The sequence below is a fragment of the Cervus elaphus genome, chromosome 20 (genome assembly GCF_910594005.1).
Source record: "Cervus elaphus chromosome 20, mCerEla1.1, whole genome shotgun sequence".
NCBI lineage: Eukaryota > Metazoa > Chordata > Mammalia > Artiodactyla > Cervidae > Cervus > Cervus elaphus.
Window position 1 is genome coordinate 51,394,328 of NC_057834.1, and position 27,525 is coordinate 51,421,852.

The 27,525-nt window shown below is 41.5% G+C and overlaps 1 protein-coding gene and 1 long non-coding RNA gene across 6 annotated transcripts in view; one reads left to right on the plus strand and one right to left on the minus strand.

Moving 5' to 3' along the window:
* The window catches only part of SLC22A15 (solute carrier family 22 member 15), a 102,934-nt gene extending 84,981 nt beyond the window's left edge, over positions 1–17,953 (minus strand). For 2 of the 4 annotated variants that reach the window (XR_006335799.1, XM_043877522.1), the window contains exons 1-2: positions 17,292–17,953; positions 46–258 (exon numbers count right to left, since the gene is read on the minus strand). Coding sequence is in view for 2 of the 4 variants with exons in the window: in XM_043877522.1 (XP_043733457.1) it covers positions 46–258; positions 17,292–17,378 (300 nt within the window). In the remaining 2 variants the exon portion in view is untranslated. The remainder of the gene's footprint in view (positions 1–45; positions 259–17,291) is intronic. The other 2 variants (XR_006335798.1, XM_043877521.1) reach the window with 1 other exon arrangement.
* On the plus strand, positions 17,200–25,655 carry LOC122677476. Of its 2 annotated transcripts, none has more exons than XR_006335801.1 (3): positions 17,200–17,321; positions 20,297–20,397; positions 25,535–25,655. It is a non-coding gene; the product is annotated as an uncharacterized LOC122677476 (long non-coding RNA). The 2 variants fall into 2 exon arrangements; XR_006335800.1 differs by lacking the exon at positions 17,200–17,321 and adding an exon at positions 17,995–18,202.
* The last annotated feature ends 1,870 nt before the right edge of the window (positions 25,656–27,525 follow it).

The following is a 27,525-nucleotide window of genomic DNA, read 5'->3' on the forward strand; positions in this document are numbered from 1 at the left end:
ACCATTCAGTGGTCACAAGGGCCTGTTCCCACCTCCTGCAGTTACCTCGGAGGCGATGGAGGTAAAGCTGCTACTGAAGTGCACATGCTTGTGCATCTCGCTGCCGTTGGCCGTCAGGAGCCAGGCCCCAAGGGCCTGGTCTTCACCAGCCGACTGGTTGCTGTGACTCTGGTTGGGCAGGAGCTCCGCCAGGTCCCAGTGGTACGACGGTGTGGCCCCGACCAGCGCAATGAGGATGGCTTCCGTGGCCACGTAGAGCTGAAAGAGGAAACACACAGAACCATCTAGGCTGAAAATGCAATTAGCAAGCTGACAAACCTTGAATGAGCAGTCTTGCTTCTGTGTCTATAGGAGCTACAGAAATGAGACACTTTAGAAAGAAAGGAGAAAATGGAAGGAAGCTTCCTGATCTACTACAAACGGAACCGTCAGCTATCCCATCTGTAAAGCACCCTGTACCTCCTCCAAGGGTTTTTTCCTGCATTTGAGACACATCAGATGTGAGGACACAGCATAGGATGGTTCCACACTCACAGGGAGGAGGGGAGGAGGGATATCACCTGCTCTGACTTAGACTAACATTCTAGTTATTTTCTCCTCAACACCACACATTAGTCCAGATAAGCAGTTACCAGGGCACAGGAGTGTCCTGGTCTTGGATTCATGATCTAAACAAGAAAACATGTTGTGGCATAGTTAATGTTTCCAAAAACTGTATGTGTGTGTACATATATATAAATCAAAAAGACCACACAGTGGCTCCAGGCGGATCATATATACATGAGAGAGTTAACTCAGGCAGGTTGATAAGAAGTCCAAGTCTAAGGCCCCTTTAAGGAGGACGCAAACATTCTTTTGCCTTAGACAAGTTGGCCTCATGGGCAGCAGTATCTCTTGTTCAAGGACATGCCTTTTTTTGAGCTTTGGATGTACGCTATGAGAGAAGGTCTGGGCAAAATTTTCACAGCCTTAAGGTACTTTTTTCCTATTCTCAGCAGCTACCAGAAAAGTACAGAAGGCTCCGCTTAAATTAGTGAGGCCGAGTCCTCTCCTGCCCACTTCCAGGGCCTCTTACTGGAATCTTTCTCTATCCCTGTTACTTTAATAAAATCTGCACAAAGCTCTGAGTGATTGAGACTGCCTTTGGTCCCGGCATTAAATCTTCTCCGTGGGAGACCACGAATCTGGCAGCACTGATCACCGTTCACCATAAGCCATTGTCTGTGTGTGTGTGTATACACATACACACACATGGGGGAGAAGGACACATGCTCGATTAAAGCAGGGAAGCATTATATGCACTTGAGTAGGTACTAAAGTATCCTACACAACTTACAAGATGTAAACAACTCAAAATCCTAGGTACTCACCCAGGCTTTTAGCTGTAATTGTTGTTTAATCTAAACATAGCTTCCCTCTAAAGAAAAAATATTTCATTCCTTCAATCAATGATTATTTACTGAGCATATATGAGATTTGTCACTGAATGTTTTGGGCTTTATGGCTATTCAGAAAGCCATATTGGGTCTGTAAGCTGTTTAGCCCTGTGCAACCTTTTTATGCTATAGATCCATTTTTTTTTCCATTTAACAACTTTTTATTTTATATTGGAGTATAACTGATGAACAGTGTTGTAATAGTTTCAGGTGGACAGGGATGAGACGCAGTCATACATATTCATCTATCCATTATCCCCCAAACGTCCCCCTATCCAGGAGACCACATAACATGGAGCAGAGTTCCTGTGCTATACAGTAGGACCTTGTTAGTTACCCATTTTAAATATCACAGCATGTACATGTCCATCCCAAACTCCCTGTTCCTTCCCCCCAGTCCTTCCCCCTGGCAACCATAAGTTCATTCTCTATGAGTCTCTTTCTGTTTTGTAAATAAGCTCATTTGTATCATTTCTTTTCAAATTCTGCATATAAGGATTGTCTTATATTTCTCCTTCTCTACCTGACTTACTATAGATCCATTTTATATTACTCTTGTGATGATTGTTTCAAGTTTAAATTTTATTAGGAAAATACAGGAAGTCTGTTCCATTGTGAAACAATCTTATTCTAGTAGATTGTTATACTAGTATTATACTACTAGAATAAGTAGTAATTATTACTACTTAAAAAAAAGTTTAAGCTAAAAAATTACTGCTATTAACTTAGAACTTAAAGTCTTAAAATACCTTTAAACAGATTAAGTGTTTAAAAAACAAAAGCGTGTGATTTTTGTATAGCACACAGTAACCCCTAACTGGATGGATGAGTTGACCGAGGCATACAAAGGTGGAGAGACTTGCTCACAGATTTATCTCCACTGCCAGGGAACTCCCAGCTCCTTCCACACCATTCTAGAGGGGCATATTCAGCTGTTAAGTGGATAAGCTGAAGCACCAAAGGCAGAGTAATTTATCACAAGCAGATGATGGAATTACTGTCAAGGAAAGAGAAAAGAAGTCATGACAGTGTGTGTGTCATAACAGAAAGCTAAAACCCAAGATGTGATTTTTCCCCTGCCTGCCAAGGCTGCGAGGATGCAAGCAGTCCCAGCCTATCGTGAGTCCAATGACTGTGGGCCTCTGGAGATGCACAAAGCCGCCACAGGTCAGCCTGTGTGTGACTTACTGTAAATGCAGAGGAAAACACGTTTCTAGACTTATATTGCTTCTTGGCCCCTATTTGCATATTATTAAGGAAGTTTTCAGAACAGGAGGCAATCAGCTTACAAAAATGAAAACCTTAATAATTGCAAGAACAGACAGATTACGCATTTAGCAGCAGCTATAATTACAAAGCCACTTGCACCCGTTTTAGTAACTGCCCTTCCTGATTACAACCTGCTGAAACTTAATTCATGGGTAAAGAAATGAAAAAAATACAGCAAAGGGAACTCAGGAGATGAGGCAAAACACATGTTCTGGTAATGCACAGCCTCCAATCCAGCAAAGCTAACTAATGGTATTTTCTCTCTAAATATGCTCTTTTCTGCTTTGATTTGTACCACTGACTTTTCCTGGAAAGCAGTTTCTCCTGCTGTCAATGTCTGAATCTTTCCCCACCTCTGAGATGTAACTCAGATACCCCTCCTCCACCCCACCTCCTACCACCTTCCCTCCAATCCCCTAGAAGCCTTCTCCTGCTTCCACTCACCCTGAAAACTCGATCGAGACCTTTCTTAGAACCCATATCATTTTCTTCACTGCACTATATATTTATGTATTTGCTTGCTTTAGTTTTTTCTATTGAAATACACTGAGGGCAGGATCTACATCAGATTCACCTTCAGGCTCCTGAAGCAAGAAACTAAGGGCCCAAATAGATGATATCACACATTCAACAAGTCAATGGATGAATGAATGACCAGAATGGGAACACTAATAATAGCAGCAAGCACTTCTCTAACTATATAACAGGCACCATTCTAAGTGCTTGTTGAAAATACATTAATGCATCTTATTTTTATCCAGATTATTCTAGGGTAAGTAATGTTCCAGGTAAAGGAGGAAATCCTCCAAAGGGTCCTCTAATCTGAGGCACATTTCACTGTGGAGGCTATCATTCCTGGAAGAAACTACAATGTGCAGAAAAGACTTAAAAAACAAAAGAGGTGGAGCGGATACGTGACACAGGGATGTAACACAGGGGGCAGTAAAACCTGGTTAACTGGTATTATCTGTATCATTCTTATCATTCTGCAGGTTGATGAAATACTTCCCCCTTTCTCACTCTCTCTGCCCTCCTTCTACCTCTCCACAATGTTTTCGTCACCCCCACACGCGCACACACACCCCCCCTCAGGGAACACACAGGGCCACGGCTCTGTGTCACCAGAGGGTCAGAAACATGCAGCTCTTCCTCCGGTGCCACTTCCTCCACCCCACCTCCTACCACCTTCTCTCCGCTCCAGTTCCTCCAGAAGCCCCCTCCTGCTTCTGCTCACCCGCTAAAGATGCATCTAGGCCCTTCTTAGAACCCGTATCATTTGCTTCACTGCGTTATACTTATGTATAACACGGTATCAGCCTTTCTGTCTTTGACACAGATGGCCACCTGGCTTTGCTGAGTAAAAGAGACCGAGTAGCCTGGCAGCTACGACACTGCATGACGCATGCTAACTATGAAAGGTGACAGGGATACAAGGGTTAGGTAAAAGTGGAGATGCCTAAACTCTGCATGTAGATTACTGTTAGGTCCTTTACAAGAGAGCCACAGACATGGGACACATGGTCCTATGAAGTCAACGATGGTTTAGCCCTTAGCTATTCAGAGGGATGTGCCACCTACACAAGAACACAGAGTGGTTTTCCTCGGTTTGCCTTCTTCAGCTGTGACAGTGTCCCAGAGCTCTCATCCTGCTTCTTCCCCAGGGGACAAACACTCTCCTGTCTTCCCTCTGCTGTGACACGGTGCACATTCACCATATAGCCTTGTCTAGAGAATCACACCCATCTACAGATGGGCCTTAAGGCCATGATGAAAAACCACCATCCACTCTCCCTCGGAGTGGGACTAACAACATCTCAAATAAATCATTATCCTCACTAGTGCTACCTCCAGGGAAGGAAAACAAGTGCCACAGATGGCAGGATTGTTGTTTCCCTCTCAGTATAATTATAATTAGAAAAGTGACTAAGATGCACTGGGGGATTGAAATTTTAAAAGTTTCAAAAAGTGAACGTTTTAGAAGTAATTTTATACTAACAGCATTATAAGCTTTTATCATGCTCAGGAAACAAAAAATGTCTCCCATAAATTATCTCATCACAATATCTTGTGCTGTGATGTCATGGTAAATGTGATGTTTATGTTCTAAGTAGGAAAGATGAGCCACAGGACGATTATGTAACACACTAATGGCAAAACCAGGATGAGACTGGGAGCCACCCAACTTTGAGGCCAGAACTTTTTTCAGAGAAAAAGTTGGGAGAGGGGAAACAAAGGTGACTTCATGGTGGTCATCACTGTTAATATTTTATGCACTTAGTACTCAGTTATCTAATTGACTCCACCAAAAGCATTATACGAGCATGACCACATCACGAAGGCAGCACTAAATGCCCATGGCCCAGCACAAAGTAGGTGTTCAATAAACATCTGTGGGGTGGCTTACTGATAATACTTTTTTTGGTCACATCACACAGCTTTGTGGGATCTTAGTTCCCCAACCAAGGATCAAAACAGTACCCCCTGCACTGGAAGCAGAGAGTCATAAACAATGGACCACCAGGGAATTTCCTAATACTATTTTTTAAAATGTTTATTTTATTTTTTGGCAGCACTGGGTCTTCATTGCTGCATGAGTGCTTCTCATTACGGGGGCTTCTCTTGCTGCAGAGTGTGGGCCCTAGAGCGCGGGCTCAGGAGTCGTGGTGCACCTGTTTAGCTGCCCTGAGGAATATGGGGTCCTCCCGGGCCAGGGGTGGAACCTGTGTCCCCTACAATGGCAGGCAGATTCTTAACCACTACACCACTAGGGAAGTCCCACTGACACTATTTTTTGTGTTTAAAAATTTTAATTATGCTCTAAATAACTGGTGTCTCTAAGTCCCATTTCTTCCCCAACGCTTATCTACATAATGCCATCAGATTGGTCTCCTTGACACAGTCTTCATGAAACTCTTCTGGTTAAATCATATTAATGGATAAATAATAGATGTCCGAGCATCCAGATCTCCACCACTTTGCACAATTGCTACCTTGCCCACATTCGAGCTTTCTGAACTAGCCTGTTGAATTCCCCAAATAGGACTTTTCATGGTGTGCTGTGAAAAGTATATGGAATCTGTACACTTGAGTCTGAACTGCAGCTCTCGTAAATTTCCAGCAAATCAAAACCTTTCTAAACTTCATGTTTCCTTCTGGTAAGACTGGACACTGGCAGTACATCTTTATCTAACTCATTCATATCTAGCTAGCCTATTCTGAAGGTCAAAGGGGATATTTCTTTAGCCAACAATGTAGAGTAAATCATATAGCTCCATCCAAATAGCACCTATCAGAGCCTCCCAAACTCTACCTTGCAGAGACTGATTCTGTAGGCCAGGAAAGAACCTGAGATTCTGTTTTTCTAACAAGCTCTGGTGACATCAGTGTTGATGGCTTGGGCCACACCTTGTGTAGGTGGTCTAGGGGTCTAGGGTCTAGGGTATGCCCTCTTCTATACTTTCTCCAAAGCTATGTCTTCCCACCTGTAATGACCTTCCTGCTTCTCTCTAAACCCAACCTTCAAAGTTTAGCTTGAGCTCAGTCTCCTGAAGTTTCAACAAATCACTCTGGACCACACTGATGTCTTTTTTTTAATTAATTTATTTTTTAATTGAAGGATAATTGCTTTATAGAATTGTGTTGTTTTCTGCCAAACATCAATGTGAATTAGTCACAGGTATACATATGTCCCCTTCTTTTTTTAATGTCTAAAGCATTCAATGGCTCTATTAGTTACTGGGAAAATATTATTTTGCATCATTATTTAAAAACAGTATAGTTAGTTACCTTTCCCTTTGCTAATGATTGATCATCTTCTGAAGAAAAGGAACCCTGACTTGTACTTCTATATCCTTTTAAGAAAACCAACACACACACAAAAAAGAAAACAAAAACCAACACACTACTGTGTGTGTAACAGTCTAAGATATATTTTGCTAATGAAATCCTTGCATAATGTGGCATAGAAAATGACAGTGGGTTAAAAACCAGTAATTCTGAGACCAGCCACTAATTAAGATTTTGGACACATATTTGATATGCATCTGCTTCACTCTCAATCTCCCAAATTAAATGGAAATGCCACCACCTGACCAACTCCCTTCTGTTACTTTAGTTTACTTTTTAAAAGAATGTTAGTGAGCACCAACACTTCACAACACAGTGTACCATGATGAGCCTTGGGTGATCACAATGATGAATAAGAAACAGTTGTTTTCTTCTGAGCACATACATTCAGGTGAGGACAACAAACATGCCCAAAAATATAAATACAAGGCACATCTAGCAAATGCTCTATTAGCTAGAGTAGAAATGAAATTAATGAGAGCACAAAGAAAGCAGATGTGAATTCTAACTCAGGGAATAAGAGAAAGGTTGCAAATGTGACATCCGAGCTAGGCAGGGAAAGACTGGGAGGGGTTTAGTCAAAACAAAAATCAAGGAAGAAGGATTCCCTGGTGGCTCAGTGGTAGAGAATCCACCTGCCAATGCAGGAGACACAGGTTCTATCCTTGATCCCGGAAGATCCGACATGCCTCAGAGCAGCTGAGACCAAGGGCCACAGCTCCTGAGCCTGCGCTCCAGAGCCTGGGAGCGACAACTCATAAGCCCATGTGCCGAAACTAGAGAAGAGCCCGAGCAGCAGTGAGGACCCAGCACAGCCAAAATGAAAAATAAAATTACTTTTTAGAAACCAGGAAAATAATCCTTAAGCCAAAGAAGAAGTCCAATCAGAGCCAGGAAAATAAAGAACGTATTCTTAGTGTTCTTTGAAGAAGTAGTACAGGGCAGGCTCAGCTTTTGCCAAACTTCAGTCATCTGAGGAACCCCAGCTGCAAGAGTGCTACCTGACCATTTCTGTTTTTTATTATTTACTTAAGGGTCTGTTTTTAAAGTGACTCAAATTTTTTAACTTAAGTAAACTCACAGAGAAATAAAATTGCATATCAATACAAATATAACCATCCAGACGTAACTATAAACACCCTGTTACAATGTAAGTGTTAGCTAGTATATTTTTATTTAAGGTAGGACACAAGAGATATTTGGGGGCAAGTGTTGCCAGGGAGGGGTGAAGGCAAAGGAGCGGCCGTTGGTTTTCATGCTCAGAAGGTTGGGGTCAGTGCTTTTGTGCCTCACATCCACTGTCACGTCTTTGCCTCATCTGGACCTGCTTCTGATCTATACTCCCCTGGACCCTCCTTCAGCTGCTCTGATTCCTGGGCCAGACGTGTGTTTCGTTCCATGATAGCATTTGCTTCATCAAGGTTGCAGGCCGTGAGAATGACACTGATTCCAATCAATTCTGATGGGCTCCAGGCTGCCTTCCCTGCAGACTTCAAGCTCCAGCTTCAAACACAGAGACAACAGCCTTACAGAGACTGCCAAATCAGCTCCCACAATGGTATACGGTCAAATCCTCAGAACGAATTATTCACCGATACATATATAATCGTATACATATATACAACACAGATACACGCATATATACAAACATATATCCCTATTTAGGAGTCCTGTTTCCTGTTTCTCTGGTTGAACTATGACCAACACAACCTTAGACAAACATGGCAAAATACAGGCATTTACTAAACCTGGAAGTAAGTATACGTGTGTTCGTGATATTATTCTCTGTATTCCATTTGAAATGTTTCATAATTTTTAAATTTTTTTTTTTTTTTTTTACAAAAAATGAGTAATAGGAGAGTTCCCAGGTTGCCTAGTGGCTAAGATCCTAGGCTTTCACTGCTGTGGCCTGGGTTCAATACCTGATGGGAAACTGAGATCCTGCAAGCCCATGGCATAGCCAAAAACAAAAAAAGAAAATGAATAATAAATGCAATAAAAACAGAATAATGCTCTACAATCCTAACTAGGTAATGTTTTTATACAAAGTCTGAACATTTCTTAATTCTGGTTCAGTCCCTTTGTTAAAAGAGGTATTTGCTAATGTTTTGAGAAGTGCTACCACTTTATTCTTAAATAAACAAAAGGATTCAAGGATTCAAAAGGGAGTAACCCTCTTATTTTATGCATTAATGGTTTTAATAATATTTCCATATACCACCTAAATCTACCATGCAGTCCATTCCTTGGGATGTCAGAGAAGGCAGAAAGCTGGAAGATCAGAAATAAATGATACAGTGGTTGCCAGGGCTTAGGAAGGAGAAATAGGCAGAGCACAAAGGATTTTTAAGGCAGTAGAAAGACTAAATATGATACTATAATAGTAGATACATGTCGTTATAAATTTGTCCAAGCTCATAAAATGTACAACACCAAGAGGGAAACCTAAAGTAAACTGGAAATACTGGGTGAGGATGTATCAGTTTAGTTTCAGCAGTTGTAACAAATGTACCACTCTGATGGGGGATGCTGATAACGGAGAAGGCTGTATACATTCAGGTCTTCCCTTGTGGCTCAGACTGTAAGGAATCCGCCTGCAGTGCAGGAGACCTGAGTTCAATCCCTCGGATGGGAAGACCCCTAGAGAAGGGAATGTCTATGGCAACCCACTCCAGTATTCTTGCCTGGAGATACAGGGGAAACCTTTGTACCTTCTGCTCAACTTTGCTGTGAACCTAACACTTCTCTAAAAAATAAAGTCTACATAATTCTATGCTAAAAAAAATAACTGATGTAGAGTAATACAGAATCAAGAACAGAAGTGAGAGGATATCCCTGAAAAGAAGGCAGAGGTATGTTTCCCTCTTGGACACTGTGGAGAAACATAGACAAGAATAAAAAATTAATTCTGAAGTTAAAGGAAAGGATGTTTAGGAAGTTTACACCCGTAACCTCCATCTCATCCATCAAGCTGAGACAAAGAACATCTGGGGGAAATGAGAGGAACCAAATCATCAGAAATTTGGGCTTAAAAAGAGTGGTAAAACTGACTGGAAGAAGTGAAGGCCTGAGTCAAAGGATGACCCAAAAGTCATGAGTTTCAGAACACTGAAAAAGGAAACCAACCAATCTACATTTGCAACAAAAGAGAACTGAATAAGCAAATTATGACATGGCCACACATTGGGACACCATGCTGCAGCCATTAAAAAATACGGGGTTGTTCATCTGTGAGTGCAGTAAGACATTCACAACATTATTGAGAGACAAAATCAGGTCCAGATAAAATTTTTTGCACAAAAGACAAATGTACATGTTTATATAATACAAAGTCAGGAAGCTCATCTATATGCCAAAGGGTAAGGATATTTTACTTCTGGGTGGCAGAAGTTCTGGTAATTTTTTTCCTACATTTTCTCTTTTTTCTACAGCCACCATATACTATTTGTTGAGCACCATACAATTCCCGTTAGTGCAGACGTTAGGTTCTGCTAAGTGTTTGGTCAAGGAAACAAGAAAGGAGATTTCTAAGCTGTGTGTGTCTTTGGATTTGATGGCTCCTTCTTCTAAGGCTGGAGAAGGAAATGGCAACCCACTCAGGTATTCTTGCCTGGAGAGTCCCATGGGCGGAGGAGCCTGGTGGGCTACAGTCCACGGGGTCGCAAAGAGTCGGACACGACTAAGCTACTTCACTTCACTTCACTTCTTCTAAGGCAGCCTCTAGCTGTGGGGATGAATCAAGCCAGTGTTCTGACAATCCCAAAGTCAACACTAACACAAAGCCAACTAATTGATGGGCAGAGGGCAATTTTAAGAGGTTCTGACCTTGCAAAACAAATGAATTAAACTTTCATGACCCAGCCATTTCCAAGAGCACAAGGAAAGCTGAGGGGTCAACGGCATGAGTTGGCTCAGCCACCTCTCGGCAGTGTCACAGCCTTTAAGTCTAGTGTTTATACTGTCATATTCACACTGCCTGGCTTCATAGTTTAAATGACTTTTCTGTGCTGTCTTAGAGTATAACACCTTCTCTCAGGGCGTCTATCAATCAGCTGCAAGTAGCCCTGGCCAGCAAGCTGCTGGTGGCTTGGGTGCTACAATGATGTCAGTTGCTTCCCAAGGCGCATCCTAGCTCTTGAGATGCTCCAGGCTCTAAGGAGCTCCCTTGGGAAGTTCCCCTGGAGAAGGGATAGGCTACCCACTCCAGTCTTCTTGGGTTTCCCTTGTGTCTCAGCTGGTAAAGAATCCGCCTGCAATGCAGGAGACCTGGTTTCAATCCCTGGATTGGGAAGATACCCTGGAGAAAGGAAAGGTTGCCCACTCCAGTATTCTGGTCTGGAGAATTCCATGGACTTTATAGTCCATGGGGTAGCAAAGAGTGGACACAGTTGAGCGACCTTCACTTTCACGCTTTCTGGAGGCCTCCTGGTATCTCCACATCCTCCCCAAATGGAAACAGGAGGGTCTGATAATCGGCAGCTTCCTCTGCTTTACACCAGGGGGCAGTGTCTGTCTGTAGACAAGTTTTCATGAACTCATACTGGGGACAAGAGTAACTATGGTCTCCTTGACCTACCATCACCCATTCACCCAAACTGATGGAAGGAACACCAGGCAAAGTTCCTTAGATTATCATCCAAGCTCTCAGCCATTGTCTCAAGGCAGACAGAACTAAATTTGAGGGTAAGTGTGGCATAAAACTGGCTCAGACTAGCAGAGATCTCTGGTAGAAGGTCCCATGTCTTAGGAGTCCTGACAAAAGCTCTAATGCCACAGGTTCTCATCATGGCTGAACACCAGGGGGTGGTGAGAATTCCTTGGGCCCTAAGGGATGGTCTTTAGTGATTGCAATCCAATAAGGTCTTCCCTAAGGTTTATGACGTGGACTGTATCACTCACTTATGGTTGAGAGGTTAGAACCATAAGCTATCCACCTCAGTGACACCTCATGGAAAGGCAGTCTTCCTATGAATCTCCTGGGGAGAAGGGACATAAAGATAATACTAGCAGGTAGGAGCCATGAGATGGGATGATGTTCTACACAAAAGTTCAATAAAGCATCCTGAACAAAACCCACTCTTCCTCCTGAGTATTTACTTTTTGCTCAGTTGCTTTAGTCACATCAGACTATTTTGTGACCCCACAGACTGCAGCCCACCAGGTTCCTCTGTCCATGGGATTCTCTAGGTAAGAATACTAGAGTGGGTTGCCATGCCCTCCTCCAAAGGATCTTCTTGACTCAGGGATCGAACTCGGGTCTCCTGCACTGCAGGCAGACTCTTTTACCACTGAGCCACAGGGGAAGCCCCACTCCTGAGTAGTAAATGACCACAACTCACAGTCATAATGGGTTAAAGGAAGAGCAATAAAAGAGTGAATTGTTATTCTCATATTGCCACATCCTCTCCTAGATATGCAGATCTTCTTTTACCATTTTAATTTTTTAAAAAAATTTTTAACACAGAAAAGTGGAACAAATAAAAATGATTCATGAACCCACCACCACAATTAACTAGTGGCAATTTATCATATTTGTCTTAGATTCTAATAATACAATATTACAGATACAGAGGAAATCTCCTTTGTATCCATCCCTTCTCACATCCCCTCCCTTCCTTCCCAAGAGGGAAGGAATTGTGTGTTGATCTTTCTACTTCATGTTTATGCTTCTACATTGTTCATATACATTCATAAGCCACATAGAGTATTGTTTCCTAATTTTTAAAAATTTGTTATGAGAGTATGTTTCACACTGTATATATCACACTGGTTTTTTTTTTTTTCATTTCACATTGTGCTTTAAAAGATTCATCAAAAAAAACAAATAAATAAAAGATTCATCCATGTGGCCATGTGTAGACCTAGTGTGTTCATTTTACCTGTTATATTCTATCAAATTTAAATCACATTTTAATTATCCAGTTCCTTTTGAAGTCGCTCAGTCGTGTCCAACTCTTTGAGACCCCATGGACTATAGCCTACCAGACTCCTACATCCATGGGATTCTCCAGGCAAGAATACTGGAGTGGGTTGCCATTTCCTTCTCCAGGGGATCTTCCCGACCAAGGGATTGAACCCAGGTCTCCCGCATTGCAGGCAGATGCTTTACCCTCTGAGCCACCAATCACTTAGGTGGTTACTAGTTTTTATCATTACAAACAGTGCTGCAATAAACATCCTACACATATCTGCTAATGCACAAGCTCAAGAGATATTATCACACATATACCAAGGAGTCCAACGCTGGTTGTAATTTTACTAAGCAGAGCCAAATTGTTCTCTAAGTGGGATACTTTCTACTTCTCATTTTCATCACACTTGCATTGTTAGGTTATTAAATATTTGCTAACCTGATAAATGTGAAATCATATTTTATAGTTATTTTAATATGCCTGTCCTAGATGACCAATGAAGGTAGACATCTTTTTATGTGTTGACTATTATAGTTTCCTCTTCTGCAAAATATCTGTTCAGTCATTCCACTTTCTAAAGCACCATGAAAAGATATTTATTGCATGAATGATATGAAAATACTGGCAGCTTTAGGAGCTGAAAAGTATCGTTGAGGTTATCAAGAGTTTATATAAAAATAATGCACTCCAAAACACCAGAGTACTGTATCTCAAGCTGAGGTTCACAGCAGCATCTCAATTCTGCAGGTGAAACGAAGGCTTATTACAGGTTACATGTTCCTGTTGATTAATGGGTGTTTTAAATTCTGTGCAAATTATACCACAACCTATGATTCATAATCCTGAGCAAAACGAGGGAGCTGAAATCTCTGACTCAGAACAAAGAAGTAGGGTCCTTTTCTACTTTATGTCCAAAGGGATCAAGAAGCAAAGATTTGTATTCCAACTTTCCTCTAAATGGTCTGGCAAATAAGCACACACAAACACAAAAACAGTGATGACAACATCAACTTTGAATCATGATTAGAAAATAGAAATGGTAATAAAGTAAATAGAATTACTCATATTTTAATATTACAAATATTTACCGCCTACCCAAAGGAAGGCGAGGCTTCCTACATGGCACAGTGGTAAAGAATCCAGCTGTCAATACAGGAGATATAAGAGACGCAGCTTGGATTGGGAAGAGCCCCTGGAGTAGGAAATAGCAACCCACTCCAGTATTCTTGCCAGGAAAATCCCATGGACAGAGGAGCCTGGTGGGTTACAGTCCATGGGGTCACAAGGAGTTGGACACGACTGAGCGCACACAAAGGAGGATTTGTATATTTCGGGGGTGGGTAAGAATTTTTCTAGCTAAAAAAGTAGAAATCTCATTGCTTGTTTATAACACAACTAATTTCACAAAAAGCAATTTTTCTCCTCTAGATTTCTGCTTATGAAAAAGTGGGCTTCCCCGATGGCTCAGAGGGTAAAGATTCCATCTGCAATGCAGGAGACACTAAAACCAAGTATCCTTATTGTGACAGGGCATGTGATCCCATCATGATGATAAGAAATCTACAAAATCTGCTTTTATTCTCTATGTATTGGATAGTTGACCACTATGGGGATTTCAGAGATTGTGTTTGCAAAGCCAGTGAAGGTAGGTCTCCCAGCCAAAGGAAATTGGATATTGAGAAAATGTTTGAGGAATTACATGATGGTATCTACAATCTAAGAAAACAGTTTACCTAAAGACCTTTAGAGGTGGTTTATAATTTGGTTTTGTCCTCTCAGTTTTAACTTGGATGTGTTTGAAGTACAGGGAGTTCATTTAAAAAAAAAAAAAAATGATCCTAGAAAGAAGAAAATGCAAAGGGATCTGCAAGGTTTCCATCTTTGTCCCTCTAGCTTGGGGCTTCTTGGATGGAGCTGGTCATCACCAAACCACAGACACAGAAAAGACTCCTGCTGAGGCAGTGGCCCTCTCCCCAACCCCACCCCAGTCCCTCTCCCTGGCAGTCCACAATATGCAGTCTTCATGTGCAGGACTCCCCGTCTCGGGCAGGGCTGCTAAACCATTGGTCTGTACCCTCACTGAGCACTGGAAGACAAGGGCTTCAGTTTTAAAAGCAGACAAGCCATCAGCCTCCTTCCATTAAAGTCAATCAACTCTAAAAATGGCTACTTTTCCCTCTGGTAGAGACAGCGACCCCCACATGAATGATGAAAGCATCGCATTACAACTGTGTTATGGGGCTCTCCAGTTCTCACACTCTGCAGGCCAGCTCCCCTAGCCCAAATCATCAAGCCTACCAACTAGACTTGGTAGAATGGGCTCTGGGAAGCTCCACTCTCATATCCAGGATAGCTATGAGTGACCCTAGGACCATTTGGATGATATAGCTCTATGGGGTAGTTAAGTCCTCACAAACAGGTAACAGCTGTGAAGAGTTCACTTTTGCTTGGATGGGCATCTAATGTCCTTTGGGATCAGCACAGCTACAGGGTACCTTCCCAGCCCATACCCACAAGATAAACAGGTACTCATGTCTAACACTCTAAGAGCTAGTTCTTCTATGATGAATGCTGACCACACAACAAGTAGGGTTCAATGAACAGTCATGGGCTTAGATCACTCTGGTACCAAACTCTAACCACCTGGGTCAACCACTAAAAAAAAGGTTAAAGTGAAGTTGCTCAGTCATGTCTGACTCTGCAACCCCCATGGACTGTAGCCTACAAGGTGCACCTGTCTATGGGTTTTTACAGGCAAGAATACTGGAGTGGGTTGCCATTTCCTTCTCCAGGGGATCTTCCAGACCCAGGGATCGAACCCAGGTCTCCTGCATTGCAGGCAGACTCTTTACCGTCTGAGCCACCAGGGAATCCCCCCAAAAAAGGTAAGTGGTGGAAATTTAACAGGTCCTGAACACAAAATAGTGGCGTTTTTAATGTCACACTCCACTCAAGACAAGTTATTCAAGGTCAGTGAATACCTGGCTAGTCAGGTGAGAAGATAATACACAGGAGGTAGAGTGCAGGGATGGGGAGGTAAGGTTACTCAGAGAGGGGGTCATGTTCCTGAAATTCCTGATTAGAATAGGAAAAGAATTTTCTCAAAGAGAAAATATTATACTGGATTTTTCCACAAGTTGCTAAGAAAAACCTGAACAAGCTTTTTGGTCAACCCAGTAAGCACCCATCAGGCATCATGCTTACAATTCTGTTTTTGGCATTAAATACTCTTTTATGATTTGGCACAAACACTTTTTCTCCACAGTAAACTGCATTTAAAGCTAAAACAACACACTTAAAGGAACTTCAGAAAATTGCATATTTGTGAACTGAGAACTTGTTTTGCTAGAGAAAGAACTGATTTAATTTATGAGTGCATCATTTAGATGGTTCTACTGCCTGATGATGAAATCAACTGAACTTTCAAACATTTTAATGGAAAAGAGAATCACTTTGTCAATCCTCACCTCTAACCCTCCCAATCTTCCTGTTGAGCAGTTGACTTATGCAAGGTTTAAGCAACTGGTGGACTGGTACTTATATCCATGACCACCCTGTCCTTACCTCAGAATAACTAATTCCATTAACCATCACAGGTTAATTATAATTATTTAACTGCCTGCCTTCTGTGGGAGACATGAAAGAAGAGGGTTCAATCTCTGGGTGGGGAAGATGCCCTGGAGGAGGGCATGGGAACCCACTCCAGTCTTCTTGCCAGGAAAATCTCATGGACAGAGGTGTCTGGCGGGCTACAGTTCATGGGGTCGCAAAGAGTGGGCCGTGACTGAAGCAACTTAGCACACACTGCTTCACCCCACTGCCACAAGAATGCAAACTTCACAGGAAAGAGACTTCAATTTATAAAACATTGCAGCCCCTGCTAGGCACACAGTAGGCACTCACTAAATATATGCTGAATGAAGGAAAAACTAAAATGGCCAACCCATAGTAGATACTAAAAAGGATCTATGAATAAAATGCCACTAGAATAAAAGTGGTGATTAATGTCAAAAGGGCCATTTAAGAAAGCAAAGAAGAGTAACTCATGCATGGCAAAGTGTATTTGTAGTGACCTTGAGCATACAGAACTCACATTTCTAGGCTGGGGTGTGCAGGCAGTCTGGGAGAAATCTGTACCATGAAGAACTGATTCCCTTTTACACCACCCGTTGTAGATGGTACTATGGACTTAAAATAGTGTCAAGCCCAAAGTGGCTCTGGGCAGAATGACCCAGCAGAACTTAAACCAGAAAGAAAGAAAGAAACCCAATGCATTGAAAGCCCCTGGAACAGGAAGCCCGCTCAAATCTAGGAAAAGATAGTAAGTCGACACCAGAAGCTAGAGGATGGGCCTTGGTCAGCGGGTGATCAGGGCACCCTCTCTGTTCAAGATTTCAAGGGGACAGCGCCACAGGTTAGAAATTCCCTTTCCGTAACCACAGCGTATTCCAGCTAACAAGGGTATTTTGCATCTCTTACTAACCAGCTCGCCAGATTAAGCATTCATTCCCCCACACATTCCTTCTCTGCTCCAGGTGAGGGGAGCAGGGCGCCTACGGGGCCAGGATCCGAGGCTTGGGCGGGGACAAAGCTTGACAGGCCGGCCAGCGACCTTGGCTTTCCCGGGCGCAGGCCAAAGCGTGGCGTCTAGCCCAACGCCGCCCTGGCGCGGGGTGGAGGTGGAGGCGGGGGAGGCTCGCCACACCTGGGGGTTTGCAGAGCCTTGGCATCTGGGCCGGGCTTTGGGGATCCGGGGACGGGGGGGGTACGCCTCGCCCCAAGCTGGGTGGTCAGGAAGAGGGAGCGGTGGGAGCTGCGGGAGACTCACCTGCAGCAGCACGGCCAGCAGGAAGCACAGGTACATCTGGTAGATGCCCATCTCGCCCACCGCCTGGAACGCCTCCTCCACCTCCATGGCGGGCCGAGCGTTTGGCCCTGGCCCAGCACCCAGCTGGATCCTGGCAGCGGCCCCGGCCCGCCCTCCGCCAGCCCGGCTCCGGCGTGGCCCTCCCCGGCCGGCCCGGTGCGCTAGGCACCCGCTCGGCCCAGCCAGCGAGCCCCGAGGAGCGGCGTGAGAGCGCGGGCAGGGCGGGGCGGGCGGCGCGTTGGCGCGGGCGGGGCCGAGGGCCGCGTTAGCTCGCGAGTCTGGGGCGGGACGCCGGTTCCCCGGGCCTCGGAGCTATCTGTTAATTTCCTTCTGAGAGGGTGGGTTAAAACGGAGGTTAAAGCGGCTTAAAACGAGAGGAAAGAGGAAGTGGGTTCCGGTGTAGACATCCTCTCTGATGGAGAAATAAGGCGAAGGGCGGCCTCCTCGTCTAAACCACGGCCTGCCCGCCCCCCGCTTTGGGGGCTCTGGGGCGCAATGACAGTTGGGAGACCCGGTGACCGCTGGTAAAATTTGTCCTTTTGTACAAATCGTTTAAATACAGGAAGTGGAAGTGGGTTCTAGATCCTTCGGAGAAGAATGCTGTTTAACATTTCTTTCCTCCTGCTCCCTGCTAGCTATGTGGTCAGGCCACAGGTAACCAAATTCTTGCAAAACCCTGAGATAAACTTGGTTATGTAAAAAGGCACGAGGTTAAAAATATGAAAGCTTCATTTGTGGGACAGGACGTGATGGCTGCTAAAATGTTTGAAGGATAAACAGCGATTTGAAAGGCTGGCAATGGAGAAAAATGCAGCAGGACCTGGAGACACTGGCCACCTGGCTTAAGTCCCCTCATTTCGCCACCACCCTAGGTTGGTTTTAACAACTGCATAGTATTCCACTCTGCAGGCCATGCCGCCCAATACGATATTGAACAGAAAAGGTGACTAGCTAATGCTTTATCTAGAATTTTACACATAAGAGAGTGAGATAGGCCTATCATTTTCTTGTTACAGTTCTTGTCTAGGTTTGGCTGGAAGATTATCGTAGCCTAGTAAAATGAGTTGCAACTGTTTGGTAAAACTCTTCAAGCCATCTAGGCTTGGCTTGTTTTGCAGGGGGAGCCTCTTTATTACAGAGATGGATAAAGATATAAGGAGATTTTTGTCACATATGTTTTGGACTTTTGTTTTTGAATCACTTTTAGTTTTTTCTAGAAGTGTTACTGTTTTATCTACTTTTCTATTGTTTTGGGAATAAACTTGTTCATCTTGTTTTCATAGGGTTTTTAATTATGCTCTAGCTGTATTTATGCCCTGTTTTTTTATTAGTCGTTTTTATTGTCCTTTTCTTATGGGTCTTGCTAGAAGTTTGTCTACTTTATTATTTTCTGAAGAACCAGTTTTTATTTTGTGATTTTTAAAAATTTATGTGTTTTCTGTTTTATTGGTTATATGAATTATTTTTGTTACTTATTTTTGCTAGTCTATAATTCTTTTACTACCCATGTGACTTGAAAGTTTAGCTTTTTGCCTTCAATTTTCCTTTTATAGGAATAATTATACATAAGACTTAAGCATTTCTCTCTCAGTACTGCTTTGCTCTATCCCACAACTTTGTCATGTGGTGCTTTCATTGTCTTTAGTTTTAAATATTCCGTGACATTGTAATGTCCTCTCTAACCAATGAGCTGTTTGTTAGTTCATACCTCTTTAGTTTCCAGTTAAAGGTTGTTGCTCTTTTTTAACCATGAAGATGATCTGAAATCTTGGAAATTGAATTTTCTTGTGACCTAGACATTATCATTTTTGAGTTTTTATCAAGTTGTCTTTTTATTTGTGAAAGTTTATAAAAGTACCAATTGAATTATTCCTATTAAATCATAATAAAATACCTCTTTTTACTTTTAATGCTTTTTGTCTTTTTTGTTTAGTGTTAATATTGCTGTATCAGGGTTTTGTTGTTATTTACCTTGTAATCCTTTTATTTATTTCATATTTGCAGTTTTATATTCTAGACATGTTTATGAAAGGAAAGCTTTTTCAATTTGTTTATACAATTTTGTAATCTTTGTCTTTTAACAGGTAAGTTAAAAGTCTATGTATATTTATTGTGAATGATACATTTGGACTCATTTCTAGTATTTCCTGTTTAATGTTTACCATCTTCTTTCTTTTTGCTTCCTGGCCATCTATTGGAGTCTTAAAGACATTTTTATATGATCCTTCTCTCTTTCTGCTACTTTTGGGAGCTACAGATTGCACTGTTATTGTTATTATTTTCGTAGTTACTCAACATTTTAACATCTACAGGACTGAAATACTGTTCTACCATGTCGATAGTTGTTTAATATATCTGTTCTCTTTTTAAACTACCCGAGATTCCAAGAATGGTTTATTTGAGAAAACATAGGAGACATAAAATGTTATGTTCTGGAAAACTTTGTTAGGTGACTCAAGAAGTAACTATTGTGGTGCCAAAACACTGATAAAGAAGACTAATGTGAAGTGTTTGTATTTTAATTAAAAAAAGCTATTGTTAAGGAAAATTATCCTGCATTCAGAAATAATAAGAAAGCAAGAAGAGAACTGCATGTCCCTTCAGTGCAGTAATGAAGCATTATTTGACAAGCCCACCCCCGGAATTATTTAAGTATTTAATTCAGTAGGAAAATTTACCTGTATTTGACCTGGCTATTTGCTATGAATTTGACTCTATGTAACCTCATGGACTGTAGCCCACCAGGCTCCTCTGTCCATGGGATTTACCAGGCAAGAATACTGGAGTGGGTTGCCATCTCCTTCTCCAAGATACTGTGCAGTTACATGTAAATTTGTAGATTTTTGTTTGGTAGAGATGTAAATAACTATGTTTAATAGGAAAGATAATAATCTATTATTTCATTGCCATGTAAAACATTAACTTGTTTTATATCTAACCTAGCGATATTTTTTTTTTTCCCCTAGAAATGACCAGTTTGTCAAATGCTCTTGGAACCAGCTTTACCATCCTACCTGTTCTTTCAACAATTAAAATAAAATCATTGACAAGGGTTCATTCTATGAAGGTACAAGAGTCATATTTTTAACTTTTGAAATTTTCCTTTGAGATTATGATGTGTGAAAATGAAAAATTATAAAGCAATATTTATGATACATAGCTAAATTAAATTGTTAAGTAAAAATTGGGTTATTTCATCTTAATTAAATTTTATATATTTTAAATGAGTCAGAAACTTTTCTATATATTCAGTGTTAATTCACATTATACTGGAACATATATGCTAAAAGCAATTGGTTATTGTGAGGAAAGAAGATACAACCTAGGGAGCATCAGAAATGAGGTCTGTGGGTTGATAGAGACCAGGTATGCAGTGCTAAGGAGCTTTAACTTTTTCCTACAGGTGATGGGCACCACTGAAGTGTTCTTTAAGGTTGAGTGGTGTGACTTTTAAAAGATGATTGGCAGCAGTGGAAAATGCACAGAACACCAGTGGGGAACACAGAACACCATTACTGTAGTGATGGCCCAGGGACTTGCCTGGTGGCTCAGCGGTAAAGAATCCTCCTGCAGTGCAGGAGACACAGGAGATGTGGGTTCGATTGCTGGATTGGGAAGATCTCCTGGAGGAGGGCATGGCAACCCACTCCAGTAGTCTTGCCTGGAGAATCACATGGACAGAGGAGCCTGGCGGGCTACAGTCCGTGGGCTCACAATGAGTCAGACACGACTGAAGCCATTTAGCACGCATGCAGTAAAGGCCCAGGCAGGACCCAGTGATAATAGTGATTGAGAAGTGAAGTCAAACTTAAGGTAAAATCTGCAAAAATTGATATTCATTTTGCAGACTCGTGAGAGAGGAATCATCAATGATTCTTATGTTTTTGAAGTCAATAACTGGGAAAATGGAGGTAGTATTATTAACTGAGGTAGGGGAAACAGAAGGTGGAGTTGGACGGAGGTGATAGGTCTAAGGGCCTCAGGCAAATGGTGGGGCCAAGAGGCATTGCTCGTTTAAATGGCCATTGCCCCTTTAAGATCCTGCCCTTCCCCCGCGTTAACCCACCAAGGCCCCTGCTGGATTTCCTTGCCCTAATTTACAGTCTGTGCCAGAGCTTCTGAGCATGCGCTGAAGGAAGAGCTGGCCTAATTAAGGCTCTCCTGAGGCTCAAGGTATTGCATCTGTGGCTCTTAGCAAAGAGTTCCATTTTGAGAGCGTATTTTCCCCATCTGACCATTCTTTACTCATTTTTCTTTTTCTCAAGTTCTTTTCTACCATAATTTTATATAGTACCTGCATTTCCTTTTATAACTCAGAAGTAATGAACATCTGGGGTTTTTTGAATAATAAAAAATTAAAATAATGTTTAAAATACTGTGTCTATCAAATATACACTTGTTGGGATGTGAGGAAGAAAGGTAACTTATCTGGTAAATTATAGAAAGCCTTGAAGCAAATATACCCAGATATTATTATCTTCTTTCTTTTCTTACACTTAACCATGGCTTTTGTCATGGCTTTTGCTTCTTTGGTAATTTGATGTCCCAGAAGACTACTAAAATTTGCTTTGCAAGATAGTAGGCTTCAGGTGTGTTAAGTGTTGCTTCAAATCCTTGGTATCAGTGTTGCCAGCCTAATGTTTACCAGCCTAAATGTACCCAGAATGAGTCTTTTTTTAAAATCTGAAGAACATTTTTCCTTTTACATAGACCTTCATGCTGGATAACTATGTTAGTATTGCACAGCAACATTCCTTAATAAAGATAGCCAAAGGGCAAATACCTCTGTCAACATTAAGTTGGTATAAACACAGCGAATGTGATGGGAGTGACCAGATCACAAGGAATCCAGATTTTGAGGGCAGTTGTCTAGGAGGAAGGAGCAAGAAGACAAAGCGAGGAAAAGCAAAAAGAAAACGGAATTAGCAGTGAGATGGACGTGTCTCTGTCATCTGGCCTCCCAAACCAACAGCTATCATTCAAAAATCATCCATAAGTGGGTGAAAGCGTATAGTAAAATAGATCTAAATTTAATATGGAGGGGTTGGCCATTTCCATGTCTCAAACCTTAGCAATAAAAGAATATGAATAGAATTAGGACTAAAATTCAGGAGGTTACAGCAGAGAAAGATGAAATATGAGGGAAATTAGCCATTAATTATGTTTGAATTTAGATCGTAGAGTGTTCTGCTTGCTAAGAGTCTAATTTTACATGCTGTCCCAAGAGGCACTGAGCTTAGATAATAGGACATTCATTTAATTCAACAGATTCATTCCTGAGTGCCCAACTCTAATGAAAATGTCAGGGGTTGTTGTTGCTGTTATTGTCGCTCTGCTACTTACATAGGCGAGTTCTACAGCAAGGCAATACAGACTGAAATGATGAATTTGCCATACTCCTGGGGATCGATCAGCTGAGGCTATGATTCAGTAGGAGGGAGAAAAATTTGCCAGTTGCCCCAAAGTTCCCCAGGATTGAAGTCTGGATGCTATTGGAATTGCCTGAAACACTAGAGTTGATTGAATATCACAAAAACATGATGGTAACCTGCAGATTAACAGTCTGAACCCCCAACGGGGCTTTCTAAATTAAAACCAGAAATTTACGTTGTCTTCAAAAAGTAGGAAGCCAAAGTAGATTTCAGAGAATCAAGTTTGATCCACTGGATCTACTCAGTCTCAGAAAGAAGTCACCAATCCTGAAACCATTCTGAAAATTGTTAAGCATGAGAATTCATTCAACTAATGCGTTCTGAACAACCACTCTGTATTGGGCACATTGTTCAAGGTGTGAGGAATACAGTGTGAAACCAACAAAGCCTCTCCCTCTCCCTAGTGGCCCTTGCCTTCTGGTGAAGACTTTATTCTTGGTTGCTGTACTGGATGGGATGGTTGAGGTGAGAGTAAGGAGGAGGAATTGTAGTCTATGGAAATTGAATCCTTGCTTTCTTTACTATCTGATCATGAGATGGACTCCAAATCAAAAGATAACAATGTGAACCAAATAGATTATAAAGAATGATGACATTCATTATGTCTTCTTCAGTCTAAAGGCTCTTCTCCCTATGTTTATCTGCCTTAAGAAGAATTAGCCAAATCTTATTATCTCCCTACAGTAGTGAAAGTCACTTAGAAAGTTACATTAGTGCATAAATTCACATGATTTTCAGAACTAAGTGAATCCTTAAATTACTGGCATCTAGCTATTTGAGCCAGAAGATCATATTGCATCTTAAATTATATGAATAAGTCTTCATCAGTTTTCATTTGAATGAGATGAGTATATTATTCTCAGCCAAACAGAGCAAATCAAATCCTCCTGTTAATTATCTGTTCCGGCACAAGATTTTGAGTATTGTCAGTTTTATTTGCCCCTCTCGCTAGCCCTGGGATTCTTCCTTCACCTTTAAAAAAAAAAAAAAATTTTATTTGTTTGGCTGAGCTGGGTCTTTGTTGCTGCACAGGCTTTACCTAGTTGTGGAGAGAAGGGGCTACTCTCTAGTTGCGGTGCATGAGTTTCTCATTGCCCTGGCTTCTCTTGTTGCAGAGCACAGTCTCTAGGCACACAGGCTTCAGGAGTTGTAGCATGCAGGCTTTGTGGTTGTGGCACGTGGGTTGTAGAGCACAGGCCCAGTAGTTGTGGCGAATGGGCTTAGTTGCTCTGCAGCATGTGGGCTCTTCCTGGATCAGGGATCAAACCTGTGTCTTCTGCATTGGCAGGTGGATTCTTCAACTAAGGAAACCCCCTTCACCTTTCTTTTTTTAATAAAGAAACTTTCAAATTGAATTATAATTTATTTACAATTTTATGTTAGTTTGAGGTGTACAGCAAAATGACTCATATATATATATATTCTTTTTCAGATTCTTTTCCATTATAGGCTGTTATATGATATTAAATATAGTTCCCTGTGCTATACAGTAGTCTTTGTTGTTTATCTGTTTTCTATTTAGTGGTGTATATCTATTAATCTCAAATTCCTAATTGATCTTTCCCCAGCACCTTTTCCACTTTGGTAACCATACATTTGTTTTCTATGTCCGTGAGTCTGTTTCCGTTCTGTAAATACGTTCATTTATGTCATATTTTAGATTCCACATATAAGCAATATCACACAGTGTTTGTCTTTTTCTCTCTGACTCACTTTACTTAGTATGATAATCTCTGAGCCAATCCATGTAGCTGCAAATAGCATTATTTTTTTCTTTTCCCTTTACCTTTTTTTTAGTCATAGGACCTTGTACAAACCCAATGAAATTAATGGTTTTTCTCAGGAAAATGAGAGTACTGGAGAAGGTATACTCACACACACACAGATTTTGAAAGTCATTTTTTAGAAATCACTGAGCCCACTCCCCATGTTATAAAAATGTTAAATTAGGGCTGTGGGAGGTTAGATAATAGGTTTAAGATGGTTCAGGGACGCACTGAAAGTCACGTAGTTGGCACAGCAGGACAAGAAACAAAGTTCTCCAAAGTTAGTGGGTTATTTTTTTTTGGTTTTTTTGTTTGTTTGTTTTTATTCACAGAAGCTGTTCTCTGGTACAGGTCCCGTCTCAGAACCACTTTTTTCTTACCTGGAAATGTTAATACAGAACAATATTATCTTTGTTAACACATTTGCACTCTGATTCCTTTGTAAACAGAATAAATGTGTCCCCGGATCCATGATTTTAAGGTTGGGGCTTTAACTGAATAGGGCCCTCCCTCCCTGTCTCCGAGGCCAGACACTCTAGTTGGGCATAGATAATAACTCAGCAACGTGATTGCAATCTCTAACATGTGCAAAAGGAGTTCTCATCTGTTGTGTTTGAAGCCAGAGAATGGAATAGCGCCGTAACTTTCCTTAGTGGATTATTCCTTACTCAACAGCCACTTTGCTTTTAACCTGAAAAACTGGGCCACAGAGATCTTACACCATCAGGCATCTCTCTTATTGGGCTGTGAAAGTCTAGCATATGGCTAATTACAATTTACACCTCCTTAAGTGCTCTAACAATCCGCTAAAGGATGTTTTGTCTCTTTGGTTTACTATTTGGAGCACTTTTTGCAGACAAAGCAGTAAACAGTTCCTTTGGAGGTACTTTTTAATTTCACGTGATGATGAAAGATGATGATCTTCTGTCTGGGTTCTTAATGATGTATTCTCGGCCTGGTCTGTTACATGACTGTGTTCCTAATGATGTGTCATTGCCATTTACAGCATCCCAGTGACCAGCTTGCCTTCTCCTCACTATCTTCTTCCCAGGGTGGAGGCATGAGTTATGGCCGTTGAGGATTAAATGATGAACTAAAGTAAGTGAAAGAAGACATTTTAGGAGCAAAATGTCTTTATGGTATAAAATAATATAATGAACAATAAAGATACTTGATAAAAAATACCTGAGTTGTTTTGTGTTTATGTTTTTGGGGTTTTTTTTTGGGGGGTTGCTTTTTAATTAAAAAAGCTGTGTTGTACAGCATATGGGATCTTAGTTCCCTGACCACGGATCAAACCTGTGCCTCCTGAATTATAAGTGCAGAGTCTTAACCACTGGACCACCAGGGAAGTCCCTAAGTTTTTATTTTTTATCATTGCTCTTTTCAGCTGTATGTTTGTGATATAAAAACACACTCTGTCGCAAGGAGACGGATGTCTCTTGAAATAACATATAATGGAAAGTTATTGCACCAGACTGAAAACTTTAGTTTTTAGTTTGTTGGATATCAAAATACAAGCTGATAATGAGACATCACTTAAGCAGAGAAGTTTTCTGTTCAGTGAAGTGATTTGCACATAGAGAAGATGTGCTGATGGATATGTTTTATTTGAAGCTGGATATAGAAGGTAAGGATGGATTTAGTCCTGGAGCTTTCCTCTGGCCCTGCCAGCAAGTGACCGGCTGGCTCAGTCACTCAGTCATATCCAACTCTTTGCAACCCCACAGACTGTAGCCCACCAGGCTTCTCTGTCCATGGGCTTCTCCAGGCAAGAATACTGGAGTGAATTGCCATTCCCTTCTTCAGGGCATCTTCCTGACCCAGGGATCGAACCCAGGTCTCCTGCATTGGCAGGTGGATTCTTTACCACTGAGTCAACTGTGTATTTTCTCAACCCCAGAATTTTTTCAAGCTCCAGACTCCCAGACTCCTCACTACCAATCACTTCTTATCTTGAATATTTCAAACATACCATGTTCTAAAGTGACCGTGTGATTCCAGCCCATTGCTCTGCACCTGCTTCTCTCCCAAGGTTCCTGCCTCATTGAAAGGCACCATCTGGTTTCTTGTGCAAAAAAAAAATCTAGGAGTCATTCTTGAAGCCTCTTTCTCAACGTATATAAATCATTAAGTACAAACATTTTTCCTTCTAAATATCTTTCGAATCTGTTCCCAATAGCTAACCAGAAACGATCGGTCCTGGACACTAAGCATGACTCTAGAGCAGAAGAGAGATACGTGGCATGTTGATGTAGCAGGGCCGAGATGGCCTCCGAGTATGGTCCACAGCCAGATTGTTTGGGAAGAAACAGAACATTTTCCCTTGGAGAATAGTTTAGACACATGTAAGAATCAGTGGACATAAGGAGGTATCAGTATGGGACAAAGATGGGAGGGAGGCCCGAGAGGAAGGGAAATAAGTGTACTTATGGCTGATTCATGTTGTATAGCAGAAACCAACACAGCATTGCAAAGTGATACGGACATGAGGGTGCAGCAGAAGCCTGGGTGAACCTCTGACCATAGGTCAGATGAGACCAAGGATGTGTCGGTGGGTCTCAGAGCAGAACACCGTCAAGGGGACAAGATTGTTCACCTGTGCAAGATTTCAGCATACCATCCCCCCATGTTCAGATCCATACCAAAGAAGAGATGGCGAGACCCCCTAAAGCGACTGAAGTAAAACTTACAAATTCTATAAGAATGCAGCTTGAAACTGAAATTAACTTCACTTATATAAAAATATTATGCTACTTCTTTGCAAAGGAATAAAAGTTCTACTCAGTATCTGGCTAACTTCATTGATAAAGACTTGATATTTAATGTAAATTATAAATAAGTGTAAATGCAAAGATTAAGTAGGCTCTGCAATTACGAAATTTTCATCCTCATCCAAGCCACTATCATTTCTTGCCTAAAGGCCAGTAATCACCTTCTGAGTGTTCTGTCATTTTCACTCTTATTTACTTCCAATCCCTCTCTCTACACCAAAAC